We start from the raw sequence: 20,052 nt of genomic DNA on the forward strand, positions 1-20,052 counted from the left end.
ATTTAGCTCTTTATCTCTTTCTCCTATCGTCTCAGTGTAGCTCTGTTGTAACTGTGGGGAATTCATTTTTCCAATTTATTATTACTATGAATGACCATGGTTCATTTGAGGCTTCCTTGCTTTGTATGACTGAGGCTTGTGATTAAATGTTTACTTTTCCTTTCCTGTATACCTTTTTAATTGTCCTTTCTTTTATTATTTGCTTCATAATTCAATTCCTGCAAATTCTCTATCAGTTGTCTAAATCTCCTTGTAAGTCTTCATTCACATCAGTTATTCTCTCAATTTCATTCTCCTACAAAAAAGGGTTCCTGGAGCTTTTGACTTACTCCAATCCAGACTGTTGCCCTCTTTGCCTGATATACACTTATTATTGTGGGATCTCCCTTCACTCTTATCCTGGGATTCCCTTTGTCTTTCTCCTGAGTGGATCTACTGTTTTCCTGTATGCACCTATATCCTCATTCTTTTTTCCTAGTGTTCTGAAACTCCACTGTGATATTTCTTGGTGTAGGTTTATTTCCTCCATTGTGCTGAGCATTAAGTGGAACTTTTTGATTTGGAAACTCATGTCCTTTAGACTGGAAATTTTTCTTGAATTATTTTTGTAAATTAATTTGGCCTGTTTTATCTGGTCTTTTATTATTTGTTGGTCTTTTACTTATTTGGGTTTTTATTGTCTGTCTTTATTATTTGGATTATTCTCATTATTTGGATGTTGGAACTCTTGGAGTGGTCCTTTTTTCTCTCTCATCTACTGTATCTTTTTCCTTTTGCTTTACTTTCAGTGATATTTCCTCAACTTCATCAACCAGTCTTTTTCTTGAGTTCTTAATTTCTGCAGTTCATATATTTTATATATTTAAATAGAAGCTCTTCTTGTTTTCTAAGTGCTTTTAAAGTAGATGCTTTTTTCCCCTAGAAACAGCATCTTTTATATTTTTGAGAATATCAATGATAATTTATTTTGTTTAAGGGTTTTTTCCTTCTTTGTGTATTCTGTGTTTCCTCCAAATTGTGCCCCACCTTTTGTATTTCTTTATTTTGTTCTCATTTTCATATTAGTAGACTTCCTCAGATGTCTGATAATCCTCCCCACCTTATACTAAGGAAGTAAGGAAAGGAAATAAAAAATGAACAGCTCTGACTATGTGAGAAGGGCTAGTTGACTATGAACTTCACTGAGCCATTCAGTTGGAGAACTTCCCAAGTCTATACCTCTAAGTCTTTCATTTTGGGGTGGTCCAATTCCCTATAGAAAACTCTTTCTACCAAAAAAAAAAAAAAAAAAAAGAAAACTCTTTCTAGTCTCTCAACCAGTGGGCTGGCTATTAACATTCTGGTGGCCTGGCCAAGGAGGGAAGGAGAACTTAAGGTTTCAATATCCAGTAAGAAGTGTTTAATTTTCCTGTTTTCAGTATGATATCCTTCCCCCAACCTCCATTCCAAACAACAATTGGGCTTGGTGGTTCCCAGGTAGAAATTTCTTTTATCCTTTAAAAAATAAATCTTCAATAAACCTAATGCCATAGAGAAGGAGAAGGGAAGGGATCTGAAGATGTGACTGCTTCCAAGTCAGACTTTCAACTCAGTTTTAACTCTTTATTTTGAAATAATTTCAAACCTACAAAAAATGTTTCAAAAATAGTACAAAGAATTTCCATATACTCTTTACGGCCTATGGGAAGCTTTTTAGAAGAACAACTTTCCTGGGTGGTGCCCTCATAGATTCTAATTGGGTCAGTCTATGTTGAGGCACAGGAATATATCATTCCAGAATGCCCTTCAATAACCGTAATGTGCATCCAGATTAAGGAACCACTTAAAAAAATTAATTTATTTAAATTCAGTTAATTAACATATAATGTATTATTGGTTACAGAGGTAGAGGTCAGTGATTTATCAGTCTTATACCCAGTGCTCATCATATCACGTGACTTCTGCAATGTTCATCACCCATTTACCCCATCCCCCCTCCTCCCCTCCAGTGACCCTCAGTTTGTTCCCTGTGATTAATGAGTCTCTTATAGTTTGTCTCCCTCTCCGATTTCATCTTGTTTTATTTTTTCCTTCTTTCTCTTATGATCCTATGCTTTGTTTAAATTCCACATGAATGCAGGGTATCCCTGAGTGGCTCAGCGGTTTAGCGCCTGCCTTTGGCCCAGGGCGCGATCCTGGAGTCCCGGGATCAAGTCCCACATCAGGCTCCTGGCATGGAGCCTGCTTCTTCCTCTGCCTGTGTCTCTGCCTCTCTCTCTCTGTCTATCATAAATAAATAAGTAAATAAATCTTAAAAAAAAAACAAAAGAAATCCTTTTAAAAAAATAAATTCCACATGAATGCAGTCATATGATAATTGTCTTTATCTGACTTATTTTGCTTAGCATGATACCCTCTAATTCTATTCATGGTATTGCAAATGGCAAGATTTCATTTTTTGATGGCTGAGTAATATTCCATTGTGTATATATATCACATCTTCTTTATCCATTTATCTGTTGGTGGACATCTGGGCTCTTTCCACAATTTGACTATTGTGGACATTGCTGCTATAAACATTGGGGTGCAGGTGCCTCTTCAGATCACTACATACGTATCTTTCGGGTAAATACCCCATAGTGCAATGCCAGGTGGTAGGGTAGCTCTATTTTCAACTGTTTTCCAGAGTGGCTGCACCAGCTTACATTCCCACCAACAGTGTAGAAGGGTTCCCCTTTCTCTGCATCCTCACCAACATCTCAAGCTGTGTTTCCTGACATGTTCATTTTACCAATCTGACTGGTGTGAGGTGGTACCTCATTGTGGTTTTTTTGACAGAACCACTTTCTTAGAGGCTGTAAAGATTAAGAAATTGTTATTCATTAAATCAAATCATTCAACAAAATTTATGGAACAATTATAGTGTATTAGACACTATGCTGGACACTAGAGATAGAGATGATAAACTAAATGAGCAAACTAAAGTTGCTTATTATTAAATAGCTAAAACAGAGGTAAAGAGAAAGAATTGTGATTCCCTGGGATAAATGTTGTATTCAAGCTACAGAACAAAGGGAACTCTTTCCTTTAGCCAGAGGAATTAAGAGCAGCTTTATGTCTAATGTAAAAGTTTAAGCCAGCGCTTGAATCCTAAGCAGAAATTTCCCAAATGAAAAAGTATGTTCTAGTAAGAAAGGGCAGCCTCCATAAAAGCAAGGAGTTATGAAAAGTTATGATCTATTCATGGAGTGGTAAGATCGATGTAGAGTTGTGTATGTGGTAAGCAGTGGAGGGGACAAAAGATTGGAGCGGTAGGTTGGGTGGATTTTTTTTTTTAAGATTTATTTAGGGGCCCCCGGGTGACTCAGTTGGTTAAGAGTTGCCTTTGGCTCAAGTCATGATCCCAAGGTCCTAGGATTGAGCCCCCAAGTCAGGCTCCCTGCTGAGTGGAGAGCCTGCTTCTCCTTCTCCCTTCTTTCTGCTTGTGCTCTTTCTCTGGCTCTTTCTCTCAAATAAATAAATAAAATCTTTAAATTAAAAAAAAAGTTGTATTTATTTTTAGTGAGAGCATGGGAAGGAGAGGGAGAGAGAGAACCTCAAGTAGACTCCCCACTGAATGTGGAGGCTGATGTGGAGCTCAGTCTCAGGACCCAAGACCACGATCCAAGCCAAAATCAAGAGTCAGACACCCAAGCAACTAAGCCACCCAGGCACCCAAAGGGTGAATTTGATTTTATTTGATTTATTAAAGATTTATTTATTTGAGAGAGAGCATGAGCGGGGAGAGGAACAGAGGGAGAAGAAGACTCCCCACTGAGCAGAGATCCAGATGTGGGGCTTGATCCCAGGACCCTGGGATCATGACGTGAGCTGAAGGCAGATGCTTAACCAACTGTACCAGCCAGGCACCCTCCAAGGGTGGATTTTAAAGGCCTAATGCCATATGAGTTTGGATTTTATCATATAGTCAACAGGAACAGCGGATTAATGGAGGAGTCATCTGTTCAAGCATGATGGTTTATTTTTGGAGGAAGAAAATATAGATGGTAGCAAGGGACGTGACCTTTAATAAGGAAAATGAAAACAGAAATTATAGAGGAGGAGATCACAGCAGTCTGAGAAATCAGGAAGGTCACTATTATTAATACATTCTTATTATAACCCTTGTTATAGGGATGTCAGAGTGGCTCAGCTGGTTAAGCAACTGCCTTCTGCCCAGGTCATGATCCCGGGGTCCTGGGATCCAGCCCCACATTAGGTCCCTGCTCAGTGGAGACTGTTGTCTTTCTGCCCCTCTCCTCCCACTCTTGGGCATGCACACACACACACTCTCTCTCTCAAATAAAATCTTTAAAAATAATAATAATAATAATAACCTGGGACGCCTGGGTGGCTCAGTGGTTGAGTATCTGCCTTTGGCTCAGGGCATGATCCCAGAGTCCCAGGTTTGAGTCCCACATCAGGCTCCCTGCATGGAGTCTGCTTCTCTCTCTACCTGTGTCTCTACCTCTACCTTTCTCTCTCTCTCTCTCTCTTTCTTTCTCTCTGTGTCTTTCATGGATAAATAAATAAAATCTTTTAAAAATTTAAGGAATAATAATGCTTGTTATCATCCACAAAGAAATCATAGTCTCTAGTAGAAATAGTTGTTGATAATCCTTTTCCTTTGTTTTATTTTTTTCTAGGTTTGAAGTCTTGAGTTTTCTCATGTTGTGTTATAATTCTGCTATTGTGTATATGCCTGCTTCATCTTACCAGTCTCTTTGTCGGATGGGCTCCAGGTGAGAAGAAGAATTCTCATTAGCCTTCATATACATTTATTTGACAAATACTTATTGAGCACATTTTCTATAGTAGGTGCTGTTCTAATTCCTGGTGATATAGCAGTAAACAAAACTTAGGGGCTTATATTCCTGTAGGAATCCTTATCATCTTTTATGTATTATGTATTTTATGTATTATGTATTAAAAATACTTAAGCATTTAAAAATTATTTTCTAGCTGAACATCAAGTTAAGCGAAGGTATCGTAAGTTTAGGGTGGTATAGTGATACACCTAATCATTGCCTATATGCCAAGTTTTATAAATCACTTCGAGATATTTGAATAAATAGTTCTATATGTGGAGAAAGACTAAAGGAATGCAAATTTTTTCATTTATGTATTTCACAAATAACTCTGCTTTGGATAAGATTAGCAATAGTACCAATTATCTATATGTCTCTTTCATATTTGTGTGTTGTAGTCTTTACTAAATCAGAATTTCTAAAAATTTGGACAGAGCTGAGCTGAAATTTAAATGGCCAGTATAGAAAAAAAAAATTAAGTAATAGGAATCAGTTGGGAGTCAGAGTACCTTTTGAGTCACAGATTTCAGTTATAGAAGGAACCCTGAGTTCATTCCATCCAACTGATTTTTACTTGAGGAAACTGAGCCCCTCAAAAAAGGTTAAATGCTGTATTAATTTTCCGTTGCCTTATGGCAAATTGCCACATACCATGAACTTAGCAGCTAAAATAGCAGGCATTTATTATTTCCACGTTTTTATGGGTGAGGAGTCCAGCCATGCATTGGCTAGGTCCTCTGCTTATGGTGTTAGAAAGCTGTGGTTAAGATGTCTGCCAGAGGTTATCTGAGGCTCAGTTGATGTATCAGACACTTTTATTGGCAGAACTCAGTTTTTCTAGTTGTAGGACTGAGTGCTTTAGTTTCTTGTTGGCTCTCTGCTGAAGGCTACCCTCAGTTCTTTGTCTCCCCAACATTGGCAGCCTACAACATGGTAGCTTGCTTCTTTAAAGCAGAGAAAAGAGTGAGAGACTCCAGCAAGAACTGCAATACAATCTTGTTATACAACATAATCACATACTCATGTACTTGTAGTCATGGAAATCTCATTATCTTTGCTATATTCTCTTAATTGGAAGCACCATCCAGGTCCCACACTCAGTAGTAGCGGATATATAGCATGTGAATACCAGGACAGGGGATCATAGGATTCATGGCCTTCCAAGAGACTGTACACTCACAAATACATTGTTGAAGTTCATGCTGTTGTGTTACTGAGAAGAGAATATGGTCCTATTTAAAACAAGACTTTTGCTAACTGGGGAAAGGCCAATCTAAATTAGGTGTAAGTTTGATTTTATAGTATCTTAAAAGAGCCTGTAATAACATGATAAATGACTAACAAAATTCTTGTCTCTAACTTAGATACTGTTATCAAGAAAGTACACTATTGAAGCACATACTGCCTATCTACAGATAAATTATGTATAAATGACTATTGTTGATTCATTAAAACAAAATCTGCCAAGGCTCTAATTTTTGTGGCACTTAAAAGAGATTTTCTTTTTTTTTTTCTTTTTTTTTAGGGTACTTTGTCACAGTACCCTTTTTTTAAAAAAATATTTATTTATGATAGGCACACAACGAGAGAGAGAGAGGCAGAGACACAGGCAGAGGGAGAAGCAGGCTCCATGCACCGGGAGCCCGACATGGGATTCGATCCTGGGTCTCCAGGGTCGCGCCCTGGGCCAAAGGCAGGCGCCAAACCACTGTGCCACCCAGGGATCCCAAAAGAGATTTTCTTAATAGCAAAAATGATGATAGAATTTAGTGATCCTCACACTTTTGTTCATATATGCCTTAAAGAATTTTGAAAACGTAGCTCTCACATATTTAAGTTGACATTTAAATTTTTCATCTTATTTTAAATAGTTGCAAAAAGAAAATAAATAGTTGCAAATGGTATTTCTAGTATGTAGATATTGACATAAAATAATTTAGTATTTTAAATGTATATAACATAAATATCCAACATCATCCATATGAAGAATAGATGAACAAGCTTCTAATAGTCCAACATTATATTATCCCTTTTTTTCTCCTTGAAATTAATCTTCTCTACCACTTTAACCATATAATTTTATCCTAATGCCATTTTATGCTTATAAGTCTTTTTTTTTTCTTTTTAATTTAACCATTGTTGTAGGTTTTATTTTTTACTTTTGAGTATTTTGTGGGTTTTGTTTTGTTTTGTTTTGTTTTTTTGGTTGGTGTTGTTTTTAAGTAGGCTTCACAGCCAACTCGAGGCTTGAACTCACAACCCCAAGATCAAGAATCGCATGCTCTACCAACTGAGCCAGCCAAGTCCCCTATGCTCTCAAGTCTTTTATTGATCTCTTAATTATATATCTCTGCTACAAAAATATATATGTAAATTGAGATTTTAGAGAAATTTCCAGAAATCATAATGCACTAAAACCCTGAAAAATCTCTTCTGGACTCACCTTACAATTATTCTAACAGATTAATTGATTAAAATAATATAGGTACATTACAACGTTTGATAATTAGCATAACTTTTCTGGAAGCCTCTCTTAGTGAGATGAAGACAGAATTGTTTATGGCACTTTAATTTAAAAATGGCCTCATAGGGGGCACCTGGCTGGCTCAGTTGATCTTAGAGCTGTGAGTTGGAGCCCTGTGTTGGGTATGGAGATTACTTAAAAATAAAACCTTAAAAAAAATGGCCTCATAGACATCAGTATTTTGAATGCCCATTTATTTGTTTTGACATTTCTGTATCTCCCACTAATTCATCCTGATAAAATTTGGGATGTGTAAAAATTACACATTTCTTTTCTTAAGAGGGAAAAGGATGACAGACATAGTTAGCTATTTGAGAAAATTTGTTGCTTTTATTGATATAGTTCTCTAGAATATATGCTTTGTGAGGGCACAGATTTTATTTTATCTTTTTGCCTGTTCATAACTGTATGCTTAGGCCCGGGACAGTGACTGGCATGTAAGCAGGTACTCAGTAAATGTATGAGGAATGAAAAACTGAATAAATGATTTTATGAAAGGAAAAATGTTTAATCGATCAGGAAATCACACATGGCAAATACTGTATTTTCCTAGGGTTTGTGTGAGTGGGTTTCCACGACAACATGAAAAACACTGGAAAGAACTCTGTGGTCGTATAGTATTGGATCCTGAATTCATGGTGCAACTTCTCACAGGGGTTTATTATGCCATGTAAGTACATAGCCTATGAAACGGAGTGAATTCATCCTAACATCTGGAAACAATATTTCTCTTTTTTTTTCCTTATCAGTTGCACAACACTGAATTATTTGTTCCATCATGGACCCATTATCTTCTTTATCTAATATGAATTCCATTTAGTATCCTTTTTATTTATTTTAATTTTTAAAAAGATTTATTTATTTGTTCATGAGAGACACAGAGAGGGAGAGGGAGAGGGAGAAGCAGGCTCCTTGCAGGGAGCCCTAGGATCCAGGGATTCCAGGATCACGCCCTGGGCGGAAGGCAGGAGCTAAACCGCTGAGCCACCCACGGATCTCCCCTAGTATCTTTTATTAAATGAGTATATACTTGTTACTTGAAAGCAGTATAATAATGATTAAAGACAGTTTTTTAATTGAGATACAATTGGCTTATAAGATTGTGTCAATTTTAGGTGTACAACATAATAATTAGATATATTTTATATTGTGAAATGATTACTACAGTCAGTTTAGTTAACATCCATCACTACAAATAGTTACAATTTTTTTCTTCTAATGAGCACTTTTTAAAATCTCTTAGCATCTTTCAAATATACAATACATTATTGTCAGCTCTAGTCACAATACTATATATTATATCCCCAGACTTACTGATCTTATAACTGGAAGTTTGTACCTTTCCACCACTTTCACTCTTTATACCCACCTCCACCCACCACCTCTAGCAGCCACCAGTCTGTGAATTTGGAGTTTTTTTCCTTTCAGATTTCACATATAAGTGAGCTCTAACAGTAGTTAGTATTTGTCTTTCTGTCCGACTTATTTTACTTAGCATTATGCCCTCAAGGTCTGTCCATGTTGTTGTAGAAGGCAGAATTTCTTTTCCTTTTTTGTAGCTGGATAACAGTATCTTGTGTGTGTGTATGTGTGTGTACATACTATATATTCTTTACCTGTTCATCTGTCAGTGAACACTTAGATTGTTTCCATGTCTTGGTTACTATAGGTAATGCTTCAATGAATGGAGTGCAGATATCTTTGAGTTAGTGATTTTGTTTCCTTTGGATATATACCAGAAGTGGGATTGCTAAATCATATGGTAGTGTTTTTAATTTTTTGAAGGACTTCCATACTGTTTTCCATACTGTCTACCAATTTACATTTTCACCAGTATTGCACAGGATTTCCTCTCTCCACATCCTTGGCAACACTTATCTCTTGATAAAAGCCATTCTTACAGGTATGAGATGATATCTCATTGTGGTTTTGATTTGCATTTTCCTGATGATTAGTGATGCCAGGTATCTTTTCATTTACTTTTTGGCCATCCGTATGTGTTCTTTGGAAAATGTCTGTTCAGGTCCTCTGCCCAATATTTAACAGATTTTTTTTTTTAACATTAATTTGTAGAGGTTGTTTATGTAGTTTGGATATTAACCCATTATCGGGTATATCATTGAAAATACCTTCTCCCATTTAGTAGATTGCCTTTCCCTTTCTTTGGTGGTTTCCTTTGCTGTGAAAAAGCTTTTTATTTTGGTACAGTCCCATTGGTTTATTTTTGCTTTTGTTTCCCTTGCCCAAGGAGAAATATCTAAAAAAACATTGTAAGGTTGATGTCAAAGAAATTACTGCCTGTATTTTCTTCTAGAAGTTTTATGGTTTCATGTCTCACATGAAGGTTTTTAATCCATTTTAGGTTGATTTTTGTGCATGATGTAAGATGGGGGTCCAGTTTCATTCTTTTGCATTTAGTTGTCCAGTTTTCCCAACGCCATTTATTGAAGAGACACTCCTTTCCCTGTTGTAAATTCATTAACCATGTATGTGTGGGTTTATTTCTTGGTTTTCTTCTCTTCAGTTTGATTTATACGTGTTTTATATGTCAGTGCTATACTGTTTTGATTACTATAGCTTTGCAGTATAGTTTGAAATTAGTGTGATGCCTTTGGCTGTGTTCTTTTTTCTCAAGATTGTTTTTGCTATTCAGGGTATTATGTGGTTCTATACGAATTTTAGGATTATTTCTTTTGTGTTTTGATTATTTCTGTTCCTGTGCAAAATACCACTGCAATTTTGATGGGGATTACATTGAATCTATAGATTGCTTTGGGTAGTATGGACATTTTAACAATATTAATTCTTCCAGGCCATGAGTACAGAATACCTTTCCATTTATTTATGTGTTTTTCTGTTTCTTTCATCAGTGTCTTTATGAAAACTTCAGATGTACAGTATATATCTTTTATCCTCTTGGTTAAATTTATTCCTAGGTATTAAAATAATACCTTTTAATGCAATTGTGAATGGAATTTTTTCTAATTTCTTGATAGTTCATTATTAGCATATAGAAATGCAGACAGATTTTTGTATATTGATTTTTGTATCCTATAACTTAACTATATTTATCAGTTCTAACAGTTGTGTTCTAACAGTGACATTGTTAGGGTTTTCTATAAATATCATGTTATCTGCGAATAGAGACAGTTTTAGTCTTTCTGTTCTGATTTTGGATACCACTTCTTTTTTTCTTTTTTTTTTTATTTTGCCTAATTTCTGTGGCTAGAATTTCTAGTACTATGTTGAACTTTGTTAAAGTGAGAGCAGGCATCCTTGTCTTACTCCTGATCTTAGAGAGAAAGCTTTCAGCTTTTCACCTTTGAGTATGATGTTAATTGTAGGCTTATCACATGTGGCCTTTATTATGTAAAGGTGTGTCTCCTCTAATCCACTTTGTTGAGTTTTTATCATGAATAGATGTTGAATTTTGTCAAATGCTTTTTTGTTGTCTCTGTTGAAATGATTATATGATTTTTATCCATCATTTTGTTAATATGATATATCATATTGATTGAATTGCAGATTTTGAACCATGCTTGCATCCCACTTGATCATGGTGTATAATCCTTTTAATGTATTGTTGAATTTGGTTTGCTAATATTTTGTTGAGGATTTTTGCATCTATATTCATCAAGGATATTGGCCTGTAATTTTCTTACAGTGTTCTTGTCTGGTTTTGGTATCAGGATAATGCTGGCCTTGTAAAATGAATATGGGAGTATTCTCTCCTCTTCTGCTGTTTGGAAGAGTTTGAGACTGGTATTAAGTCTTTTATAAGTGTTTTGGTAGAATTCATCTGTGAAACCTTCTGGTCTTCTGGACTTCTGTTTGTTGGCAGTTTTTTTGACTAGTGCTTCAGTTTCCTTACCAGTGGGGCACCTGGGTGGCTCTGTGATTGAGCATCTGCCTTTGGCTCAGGTCGTGATCCCAGGATCCTGGAATCCAGTTCTGCATCAGGCTCCAGCAGGGCGCCTGCTTCTCCTGCTGCTTATGTCTCTGCCTCTCTCTGTGTGTCTCTCATGAATAAATAAACAAAATCTTAAATTTTTTTTTTTCTTATCAGTAATTGGTCTATTCAGATTTTCTATTTCTTCATGATTTAGTCCTGGTAGGTTGTATGTTTCTAGAAATTTATTCTTCTACTTTGTCCACAATCTGCTGGTGTATAAATTGTTCATAATCCTTTTAGTACTTTATAAATAGCCAAGATATAACTAATCAATAAATTGAAATCTGGAAAGCAGTCAGGTTTTCTTTTTGGAAAACTGTTTCTCTGCATAGTTTTTAAGTATGCTCCACACCTGGTGTGGAGCCCAGCATGGGGCTTGAACTCATGAACCTGAGATCAAGACCTGATTTGAGATCAAGAATCAGATGCTTAACCGACTGAGCTACCCAGAGGCCCCTCTTCAATTTGTTCTTATAAGCAAAAGTGGGATAGTTTAGAAATAAAATGATGCACAAATTAATGTGAAAATCTTGTTTTGGAGCCAAAGTAGCAGGACTTGGGACAATAAAAATGTTGTTAGAGATTAGAAATATTTGCTAAAGTTAGTTAACAGTCTGCTTGTCCACAGGTATAATGGGCAGTGGGACCTTGGCCAAGAAGTCCTTGATGATATCATTTATAGAGCTCAGCTAGAACTCTTTTCTCAACCACTATTGGTAAGTTTTTATATTTATTTTTTATTAAATATACCTGTGCTGAAAGGGGCACTATTGAGTGAATATATTGAATATATAATATATGAGGCAATCTAAATCATCGCAGGAGAAAGGTTTATTCCATAACAATAGGTTAACTGTTGGACAGAAAACAAAATTGATTTAGATCCTCTACTATCACATATCAGAATAAAGTTCAGATAAATTAAAGAATTAAATGTTTTGAAATCCTTTAAGAAAAGGAAGGAAAAAGTTAGGAGCACTTACTCAAATTTCTAGAGATGGAAGGATTTTCTAAGCTTAAGTGTTGGAACAAATCACTAAAATAGGATTGAGTTCTTTTCTTTGACCACATGAACATCTAAATTCTAAACCACCAGTTTTTTTTAAAAACAAAATTAATGTGTACTGCACAGACTAAGAAAAAGATTCTCAACAGACATGACAAGAAAGCCAGTTAGGATTTTGTTCTATATAAATAAAAAGATTTAATACTCTTGCACAAACTCAACATATTTCTAAAAATTAAATATATTTCTAAAAAATCTTTCCATTACCAGTAGCAGTATAACACAACCCTATACATTCTTTTGCAGAAGCAGTTCAGTAACATGTATACGTTTTCTTTAACCCACCATCCCATGTCTAACAGCACATCCCAGAAAACTACTTTGAAAGTTTTTAATGTATTAAAAGCACGACATTAGTGTCATTTCTAATTACAGAGGAATCAGAATACAGGTGTTTCACAGCATAGAATAATTAACTTTGTTTGCTTGATGAAATTATAGATTCAAAAACATTTTTTTAAAGATTTTATTTATTATTCATGAGAGACCCAGAAAGAGGCAGAGACATAGGCATAGGGAGAAACAAGCTCTTCACAGGGAGCCTGATGTGGAACTTGATCCCAGGACCCTGGAATCATGCCCTGAGCCAAGGCAGATGCTCAACCACTGAGCCACTCAGGTGTCTCATATTCAAAAATTTATACTAAAAAATACTAGTTTGTTAAGTGGCCAAGCAATGTACAATTATTTTTTATCTGGACAAGACAGAGGCAACATACAAATGCTAATGGTTACTCAGGTGTTTCAAATATGAATGGTTTTTCTTTGCAGTTTTTTGTGTTTTCTAAGCTTTTTATAGTATAATGGTATTTTAAGAATATTATTTATGCTTTTTTACTTGTAACACTTTAAGAGTACAATTTTTTTATCAAGATTATTTGACAGATACATATCATAGTGTAGATTTTAATTGTAATTACATTAGTTTACATTTTTTTTTAAAGATTTATTAATTTATTCTATAGAGAGAGCACAAGTGGGAGGGGCAGAGGGAAAGGGAGAGTGATTCTCAGGCAGACTCTGTGCTGATTACAGAGTGCAGTGGAGGGCTCAGTCTCACAACCCCAAGATTGAGACCTGAGCCAAAACCAAGAGTTTGACACTCAAATAACTGCACCACCCAGGCATCCCAATAATACAAGTTTTAAAGCCATTTTCTTTGTATTCTTTATATTTTAAGCTAACTGTAAATTTATCAAAGTAGCATTTACTTTAAATGCATTTAAACTGTAAATTTATCAAAGTTAATTCTTTGCTATTTGAATTTCCATTTTTTTTTCTCATGTCAGCAAACCTAATTTTACTCTCAGGGTTACATTAAAGCAAATGGATAACAAGATAAAATAATTGTACAGTATTATTATTATGATATATTTGTGAGATTCTAAGTTCATACTTTTCTCCTTGTAACAGTCTTACAAATTAAGTAGAGATGGCATTTCCAGGGTAAAATAAAGAGATTAGTAATTTCTAGCCTAGAGCAATCCTTTGTTGTGGAGGGTCCTTGAGGGATCCAACCAAGACCCCAAGGGCCATCTTTTCTCTGTTAAAATCTAGAGCCAGGGAGCACCTGGTTGGCTCCGTCAGTTGTGTGCCTTCGGCTCAGGTCATAATCTCAGGGTTGTGGGATCAAGCCTCATGTCAGGCTCCCAGCTCAGTAGAGAGTCTGCTTCTCCGTCTCCTTGTGCCTCTGTGTGTTCCCTTGCTTTCTCTCTCTCAAATAAATAAATCTTAAAAAAAAAAAATCTAGAGGCAGGTGGTAAACAGAGTAAATAGTTGGCAGGTAGAGAAATAAGCATCATCTCTATTCCTGATAAAATCTAAATTGAAAAACTTACCTCCCCACCCCTGTAGATGTTGGAGCAGCCTCCTGGAGAAGTTTGAGTTGGCAGAGCTGGCACACTTGTCCAGGTTGCTGCATTCTATTTATCTTTTCCAAGTGGAAAGGAAGGGAGAAAGACAGTTCTCCAGTTCAAGATCTTTGCTAGATTAGCACTACTCAATTAAGAAATGTGCATCAGTTAATGATAATTACTCTCCAGCCAAGTAATTTCCTCTCTTTGTGGAGGGAGCAGAAAGTGGTGGGACAAAATGCCAGATATGTTTAGGGAAAATTTCTCATTGTGGAAACAAAGGAGTTGGGGAATCCTTGGGTGTCTCAGCGGTCTAGTGCCTGACTTCAGCCCAAGGTGTGATCCTGGAGTCCCGGGATCAAGTCCCACATAGGGTTCCCTGCGTGCATCTTGCTTCTCCCCCAGCCTGTGTCTCCACCTCTCTCTTGCTCTGTGTCTCTCATGAATAAATAAAATCTTTTTAAAAAGGGGGGGGAACAAAGGAGTGGAGAGAAGGCTAATTATTTTTTTTAATCAGAGATTAAATTTTGCATGATATTTTTCATCTGAGGAATCAAACTTCTAAATTTTCTTTATCAGGGTTTCTGTCTTTGAATGGCTTTCCTCTTTGAACAACTTTAAGGAATCTGTGGGGTGTGTGACTCATTTTAAAAGTAAATTCTTGTTTTAAAAGTCTACCTAAAGAAATATGAACAGGGGCCCCTGGGTGGCTCAGTTGGTTGGTTAAGCATCCAACTCTTGATTTTGGCTCAGGTCATGATCTCAGGGTTGTGAGATTGAGCCCTGTGTTGGGCTCACAGCTAAGCATGGAACCCACTTAAGATTCTTTCTCCCTCTCCCTGTGTACCCCCATAGTAAAAACAAAACAAAAATACCTCCAGAACAATGGAGGTACTAACTTTTCTGATACATTGTACTTTTATATTTTATAGTACCAGGATATATTTTTTCAAAAAATTACGAAACATGAAATGTAAAATAAGTGTAAATTATATATTCAATATAAATACGTACAGACTTTATATTATCATTTTAGGTTGCCAACGCCATGAAAAACTCATTACCATTTGATGCTCCTGATTCTTCACAAGAAGGCCAGAAAGTACTTAAAGTGGAAGTCACTCCAACAGTGCCGAGGATTTCTCGGACCGCGATTACAACAGCTTCAATCCGTCGTCATAGGTGGAGGAGAGAAGGTGAATGCAAAATTCCTATAGTGCATTCATGGATTCTAGCAAATTTATCCCTGTTTTTATAGTCTAGGTTAGCACATGATACTTATCTAAATCAAAATAAATTCAGGCATTTAAATACATTTCTAGTGCTATATTTAAAAATGAAACAATTTTATATAGAGTACTAGAATATTTTTTATGAAGTAGAAAGATGTTATTTAGACTGTTCTATGAATGTTAAAACAGAAAATAAGATAAAGTTAATTTTTGTCCTTTTTTTGGTACTAGTAATAACAATAGGAAAGAAGTTTCTTTAAGCCTTAATGGGAAAAAAGGTGCATGAATGAGCACTGTGGGAGAAAATTCTATAACTGACCAAACCAATGATGAAATATAAGCTATCCATAAAAGAGTTAACTATTGTATTTTCAATTTTTGTCTTTGCTTTTCCTTTTCTTGGAGGTGCTGAATCCAGCAGTATTTCGTAGGCATATGGTACTTGAATAGTCAAGCTGTCTTGCCTAAGATATATTAATTGCCACTTTAATGATCCCTATTTTCCTGTGCTATTCATTTGCAAACCTCACATTGTTCATCTGCCGCCTTATGTGTGTGCATGCTGTGCACACACATGTAACTATATAAATAGTGTTTGTGTTTTTATCATATCCATATATACATTCTCTTATCTGCCTGGGTCAAAATGCTCAGAAAAGAATAGAGCAGCACAAAAGCACTAAAATTTTATATGTTGAATCCCAGATGGCTTTGACTTCTCAAACGAGGCTGACTCGAGTATTCCTGGCTCCCCGATCCAACACGGCTCCACTGACCTAGGGATCAAACGTGTTCAAGAGGGGGAGGTGCTGGTGCGCAGGACCCCTGAGCACGGCTCACCGGAGCCCAACTCAGCAGCAGCCACAACAGAGGGTAGGACAGAGATGAGGAGGCAGAAGTCAGTGAGGCAGTTGCTGGAGAAGGATCCTGGCTCTCTATCCCCAAGCAGAACATCATTCCATTCTAGTGTGTGTTTCCACTACCCCAGGGTGTATTAGCTCCTCCTTGCAAAGCACACCTCCCCATATGCCTAGCGCCAGGTCAGGTACAATCTTTAGTTACCATTTGTGCTGGCCTGGAGTCTGCATTCTGTGTAATTAAAGAACAGCTTGGCATGGCTACTAACAAGGCAGAGTCCTGTCTCCAAAAGGTCTGCAAATGCTTGGGATTTTTTTCATTACTGAGCATGTTTACTCTAACTTTAGGAAAGGAAAAATGCATCCAATGGACATGAGCCTTTTAGTCATTATAAAATGATTTCCTTTATATAATAATTTACTCTTTAAAAATGTGTGAAGAGAGTTTTAAAACATTAATATCATTTGAGAAATTGGACTACAGTGGAGCTGGCCGATTTATCTCTAATTCCAGGTTGGTCAGTTAACAAGAATTTCTTAACTCTTTGGCAGAGTAAACCAGTATTTATTGCTTTTTGTAATCTGTGGGTCAAGTTACCTGGTCTAAGTAGTGAACTACTGGCCTCTTTCCTCTCTAAATGTGCTCTACTGGTCCACACCACATATTATCATTTATTGTAAATAATGATTGTCCTATGTAGCTCTCAGATAATTGAAATGTATTATTTAGAGTTCAGGTATCCTAGTAGATCCTTGTTTCTACAATGTAGGTATTTGAAAATGAGAATTTTTCTTACCCCCAAATCATCAGCACCACCACCACTATCACCGCCACCACCATCTGTAAAAGAACACTTCTCTCCAATAGGAAAGTATTTATTTGCTGTTTTACATGTGATGCCCATAGGAGTTGACCTTGTGAAAGAGGGAACTGTAGCCTAATGGTTTTTCATTATTTAATGTTATTGCTACCATGGAACCGTTACATTAATTAATAAAATATAGCAAATAGTTTTAAAATAGATTATATATTTTTTACTTAAGACCAAACATATATGAAGTAGTTACCTTCCATATTAAGGAAGTCTCTTGCTCTTTGGTGCATTAGAAATTTGAGCATGCTCAGTAAGAATCTAAATCTACCTTCTGTTCCCTTGCCCATTTGCCCACATTGATCTTAACTTCATTTAACAGTGTTGCATGTGCATGATCTAGGGACCCAAAGGAGTTGGTGCTGTTTTACAGAGATCCTTTGAAAGATGCAGCTTTCCCTTTTCATTTCCTATCTCTTTATGTTATCCTGAGTAGTCCAAGGGCATAAAAATAAGTGTATGAATAGATGTTGAACCCAGAGTTGGCCTAAATTGAACAACAGCCTGTCTCTCAACATTCCTAATCACTAAATGAGCCGCTTGATGTAGCTACTACCATTGTTAGAATGTTTGATTATTTGTGCTAAAGGTAGTACTGTGTTATGATAATTAACATTCAAAATCCTAGAGACTGTGGGATTAAGTTGAAATATTTCTTCCAGTTTATCAAAAGTCATACTTTGAAAAAGGAACCAAGATAGTAGTTATTTTAAAATATCCTATTAAGGGGTGCCTGGCTGGTTTAGTCGGTAGTGTGCAACTCTTGATATTGGAGTTGTGAGTTCAAGCCCCACAATGGGTGTAGAGATCACTTAAAAATAAAATCTTTTAAAAAAACCAAAATATCCTATTAAATATTAAAATATTGTATTTTAAAATATCTCCTATCACTAGTAAAAATTGCCATTTGTAAAGGTTAGGTATCACCACAAGGAAAGAGAAATAAATTCCTTCAGTGTTTGAAATTTCTCAAAAATTACTTTGCTTTTTAATCGAGATTAATTGTATCATTAAATAATGTTAGTAGGAGGTAAATTTATAAGGAAAGGCAGACATGAATAGAAAAGTTCAGTAAAGGGATGCCCAGGTGGCACAGTTGGTTGAGTGACTGACTCTTGATTTCAGCTCAGGCCATGATCTCAGGGTCCTGGGATTGAGCCCCACATTGGACTCCCTGTTTAGTGGGGAGTCTGCTTATCTCCCTCTCCTGCCCCACTTGCTCTCTCTCAAATAAATAAATCTAAAAAAAAAGAAGTTTATTAAAGATCCTTTTTTGTTATCATCCCTGTAGATCATGAATAATATTGTTATCGCCCACGGAGAAAATTACAGAAAGGAAAAAAGTTGTGAGACGTAACTGCCTTTTTATTCCTTGAGGTTTTTTAAATAGAAGGAAAGAAATTACTAAAACCTGTGAAGAGTTTTGGTAATTCTGAAGTCTGTTGGAGCTTTCGTATTAATATCAATATTTGGCCTTTTAAAAGAATTTTCTAGTATATGGTTTTAAGTCAGTTTACAATTAAAATTATATTTGTTATATGTTGAAATTGAAGGGCGAATATAAGCCAATCACCTACCCTTATCCTGATTGTCAAGTAACATTTTATTTGTGACTTTTAAAGTTGGGTTTAAAATTATTACTAAACTGAGGACAATGCCTGTGATTAAAGTGTAGTGAGTGTTCTATTGTGTTCAAACAGTATTTCTTAGTATATTAAATTATCAGTAGCTTCTCTTGCATGATGGCTTTTATGTTATTATCTCTTTTATGGTCATATTGCTTGGGCATCAGACCTGCATGAGGCAAGATTTAGGCGCTAGCACTAAGTCTCTCAGTCTCCTTTCCTCGGTATATATAGATATATATCTGATGATACATTTCTATTCACTCTAGTTTTATATTACTGATACTAATTGTGAACCAGTAAATATCTTTTCTTGGGCATTTTGGAGTTCTTATAGTAACCCTAAGAAAATTACTAAGATGATACCATGTGAATATAATATAAAGTTTCATTTTGAGTTATATTACATACTACTCTTGAAGAAGGGGTTGAGAGAAGTGGTGTCAGCTGCATTTTCATATGGCTTTGCATGATGGTTGAAGATTATTAAACTGCTGGATATAATAACACCATGCCTTTTGCTTTAAAGATAGCCTGTTTCGTTCTTATTTTGAATGAAGGAAATAACTAACTCATATAAGAAAATATATCTAAGAAAATATTTTTATTTTTCCAGGTACTATGTTAAATAAAGATTGTGTTTAAATATTTTATGTATATTTTATTTAAATAACCTGTGTCTCAAAGTAATATTTGCTTAGAATTCTTTCCTAATGTTTTACCATAACTGTAATATTGATATCTGTATGTAGATTCAGATTAAACTTTCTTGCAGTCTGGCAAACATATGTAATGATGTAACAAATTGCTATGTTTTGAAAGAAGCAAATATATTACTTTCTAAGAGAGTGTTGATCCTACTTTCAGTAAGAGAATTGGGCTTTCTGGAAAACCCAAATTGAATATATATGCTTCTCCCCTTTTAACAAAATCCCAAGATAAGGATTATTTTGTTAACTGCAGTTCCTGCATGAAATGTAATGGGACACCATAGTATTTTGTGATTATGACAATAATACATCTCAAGACTAAAAATCTAAATTGTTGCAGCTACATAATATAGAAAGTAAAAATCCTTCTTAACTATTCCTGCTAGTTACTCTGATAAATATTTTCTTCACGTTAATTGGTCAAGAAAATATGAAAGCCAATGAATAGATATGCCCATAAGACAAAATACAAGTATGAAGTTACTGGAAACAATGTACAGTTTTTTGAGTTAGAAAATCTAGTAATTCTACGTTA

At 35.7% G+C, this 20,052-nt stretch overlaps 1 protein-coding gene across 44 annotated transcripts in view; it reads left to right on the top strand.

The window, feature by feature from the left end:
- HYCC2 (hyccin PI4KA lipid kinase complex subunit 2) overlaps positions 1-20,052 on the top strand; it is a 79,518-nt gene that overhangs the window by 50,892 nt on the left and 8,574 nt on the right. For 24 of the 44 annotated variants that reach the window (XM_072742685.1, XM_072742705.1, XM_026002568.2 and 21 more), the window contains 4 exons: positions 4,665-4,760; positions 7,904-8,020; positions 11,931-12,018; positions 15,258-15,417. In XM_072742685.1, the coding sequence (XP_072598786.1) occupies positions 4,665-4,760; positions 7,904-8,020; positions 11,931-12,018; positions 15,258-15,417 (461 nt within the window). Of the gene's footprint in view, positions 1-4,664; positions 4,761-7,903; positions 8,021-11,930; positions 12,019-15,257; positions 15,418-16,158; positions 16,327-20,052 lie in introns of all 44 variants that reach the window. The other 20 variants (XM_072742697.1, XM_072742673.1, XM_026002563.2 and 17 more) reach the window with 1 other exon arrangement.

This window comes from Vulpes vulpes, chromosome 16 (genome assembly GCF_048418805.1).
Source record: "Vulpes vulpes isolate BD-2025 chromosome 16, VulVul3, whole genome shotgun sequence".
Taxonomy (NCBI): Eukaryota; Metazoa; Chordata; class Mammalia; order Carnivora; family Canidae; genus Vulpes; species Vulpes vulpes.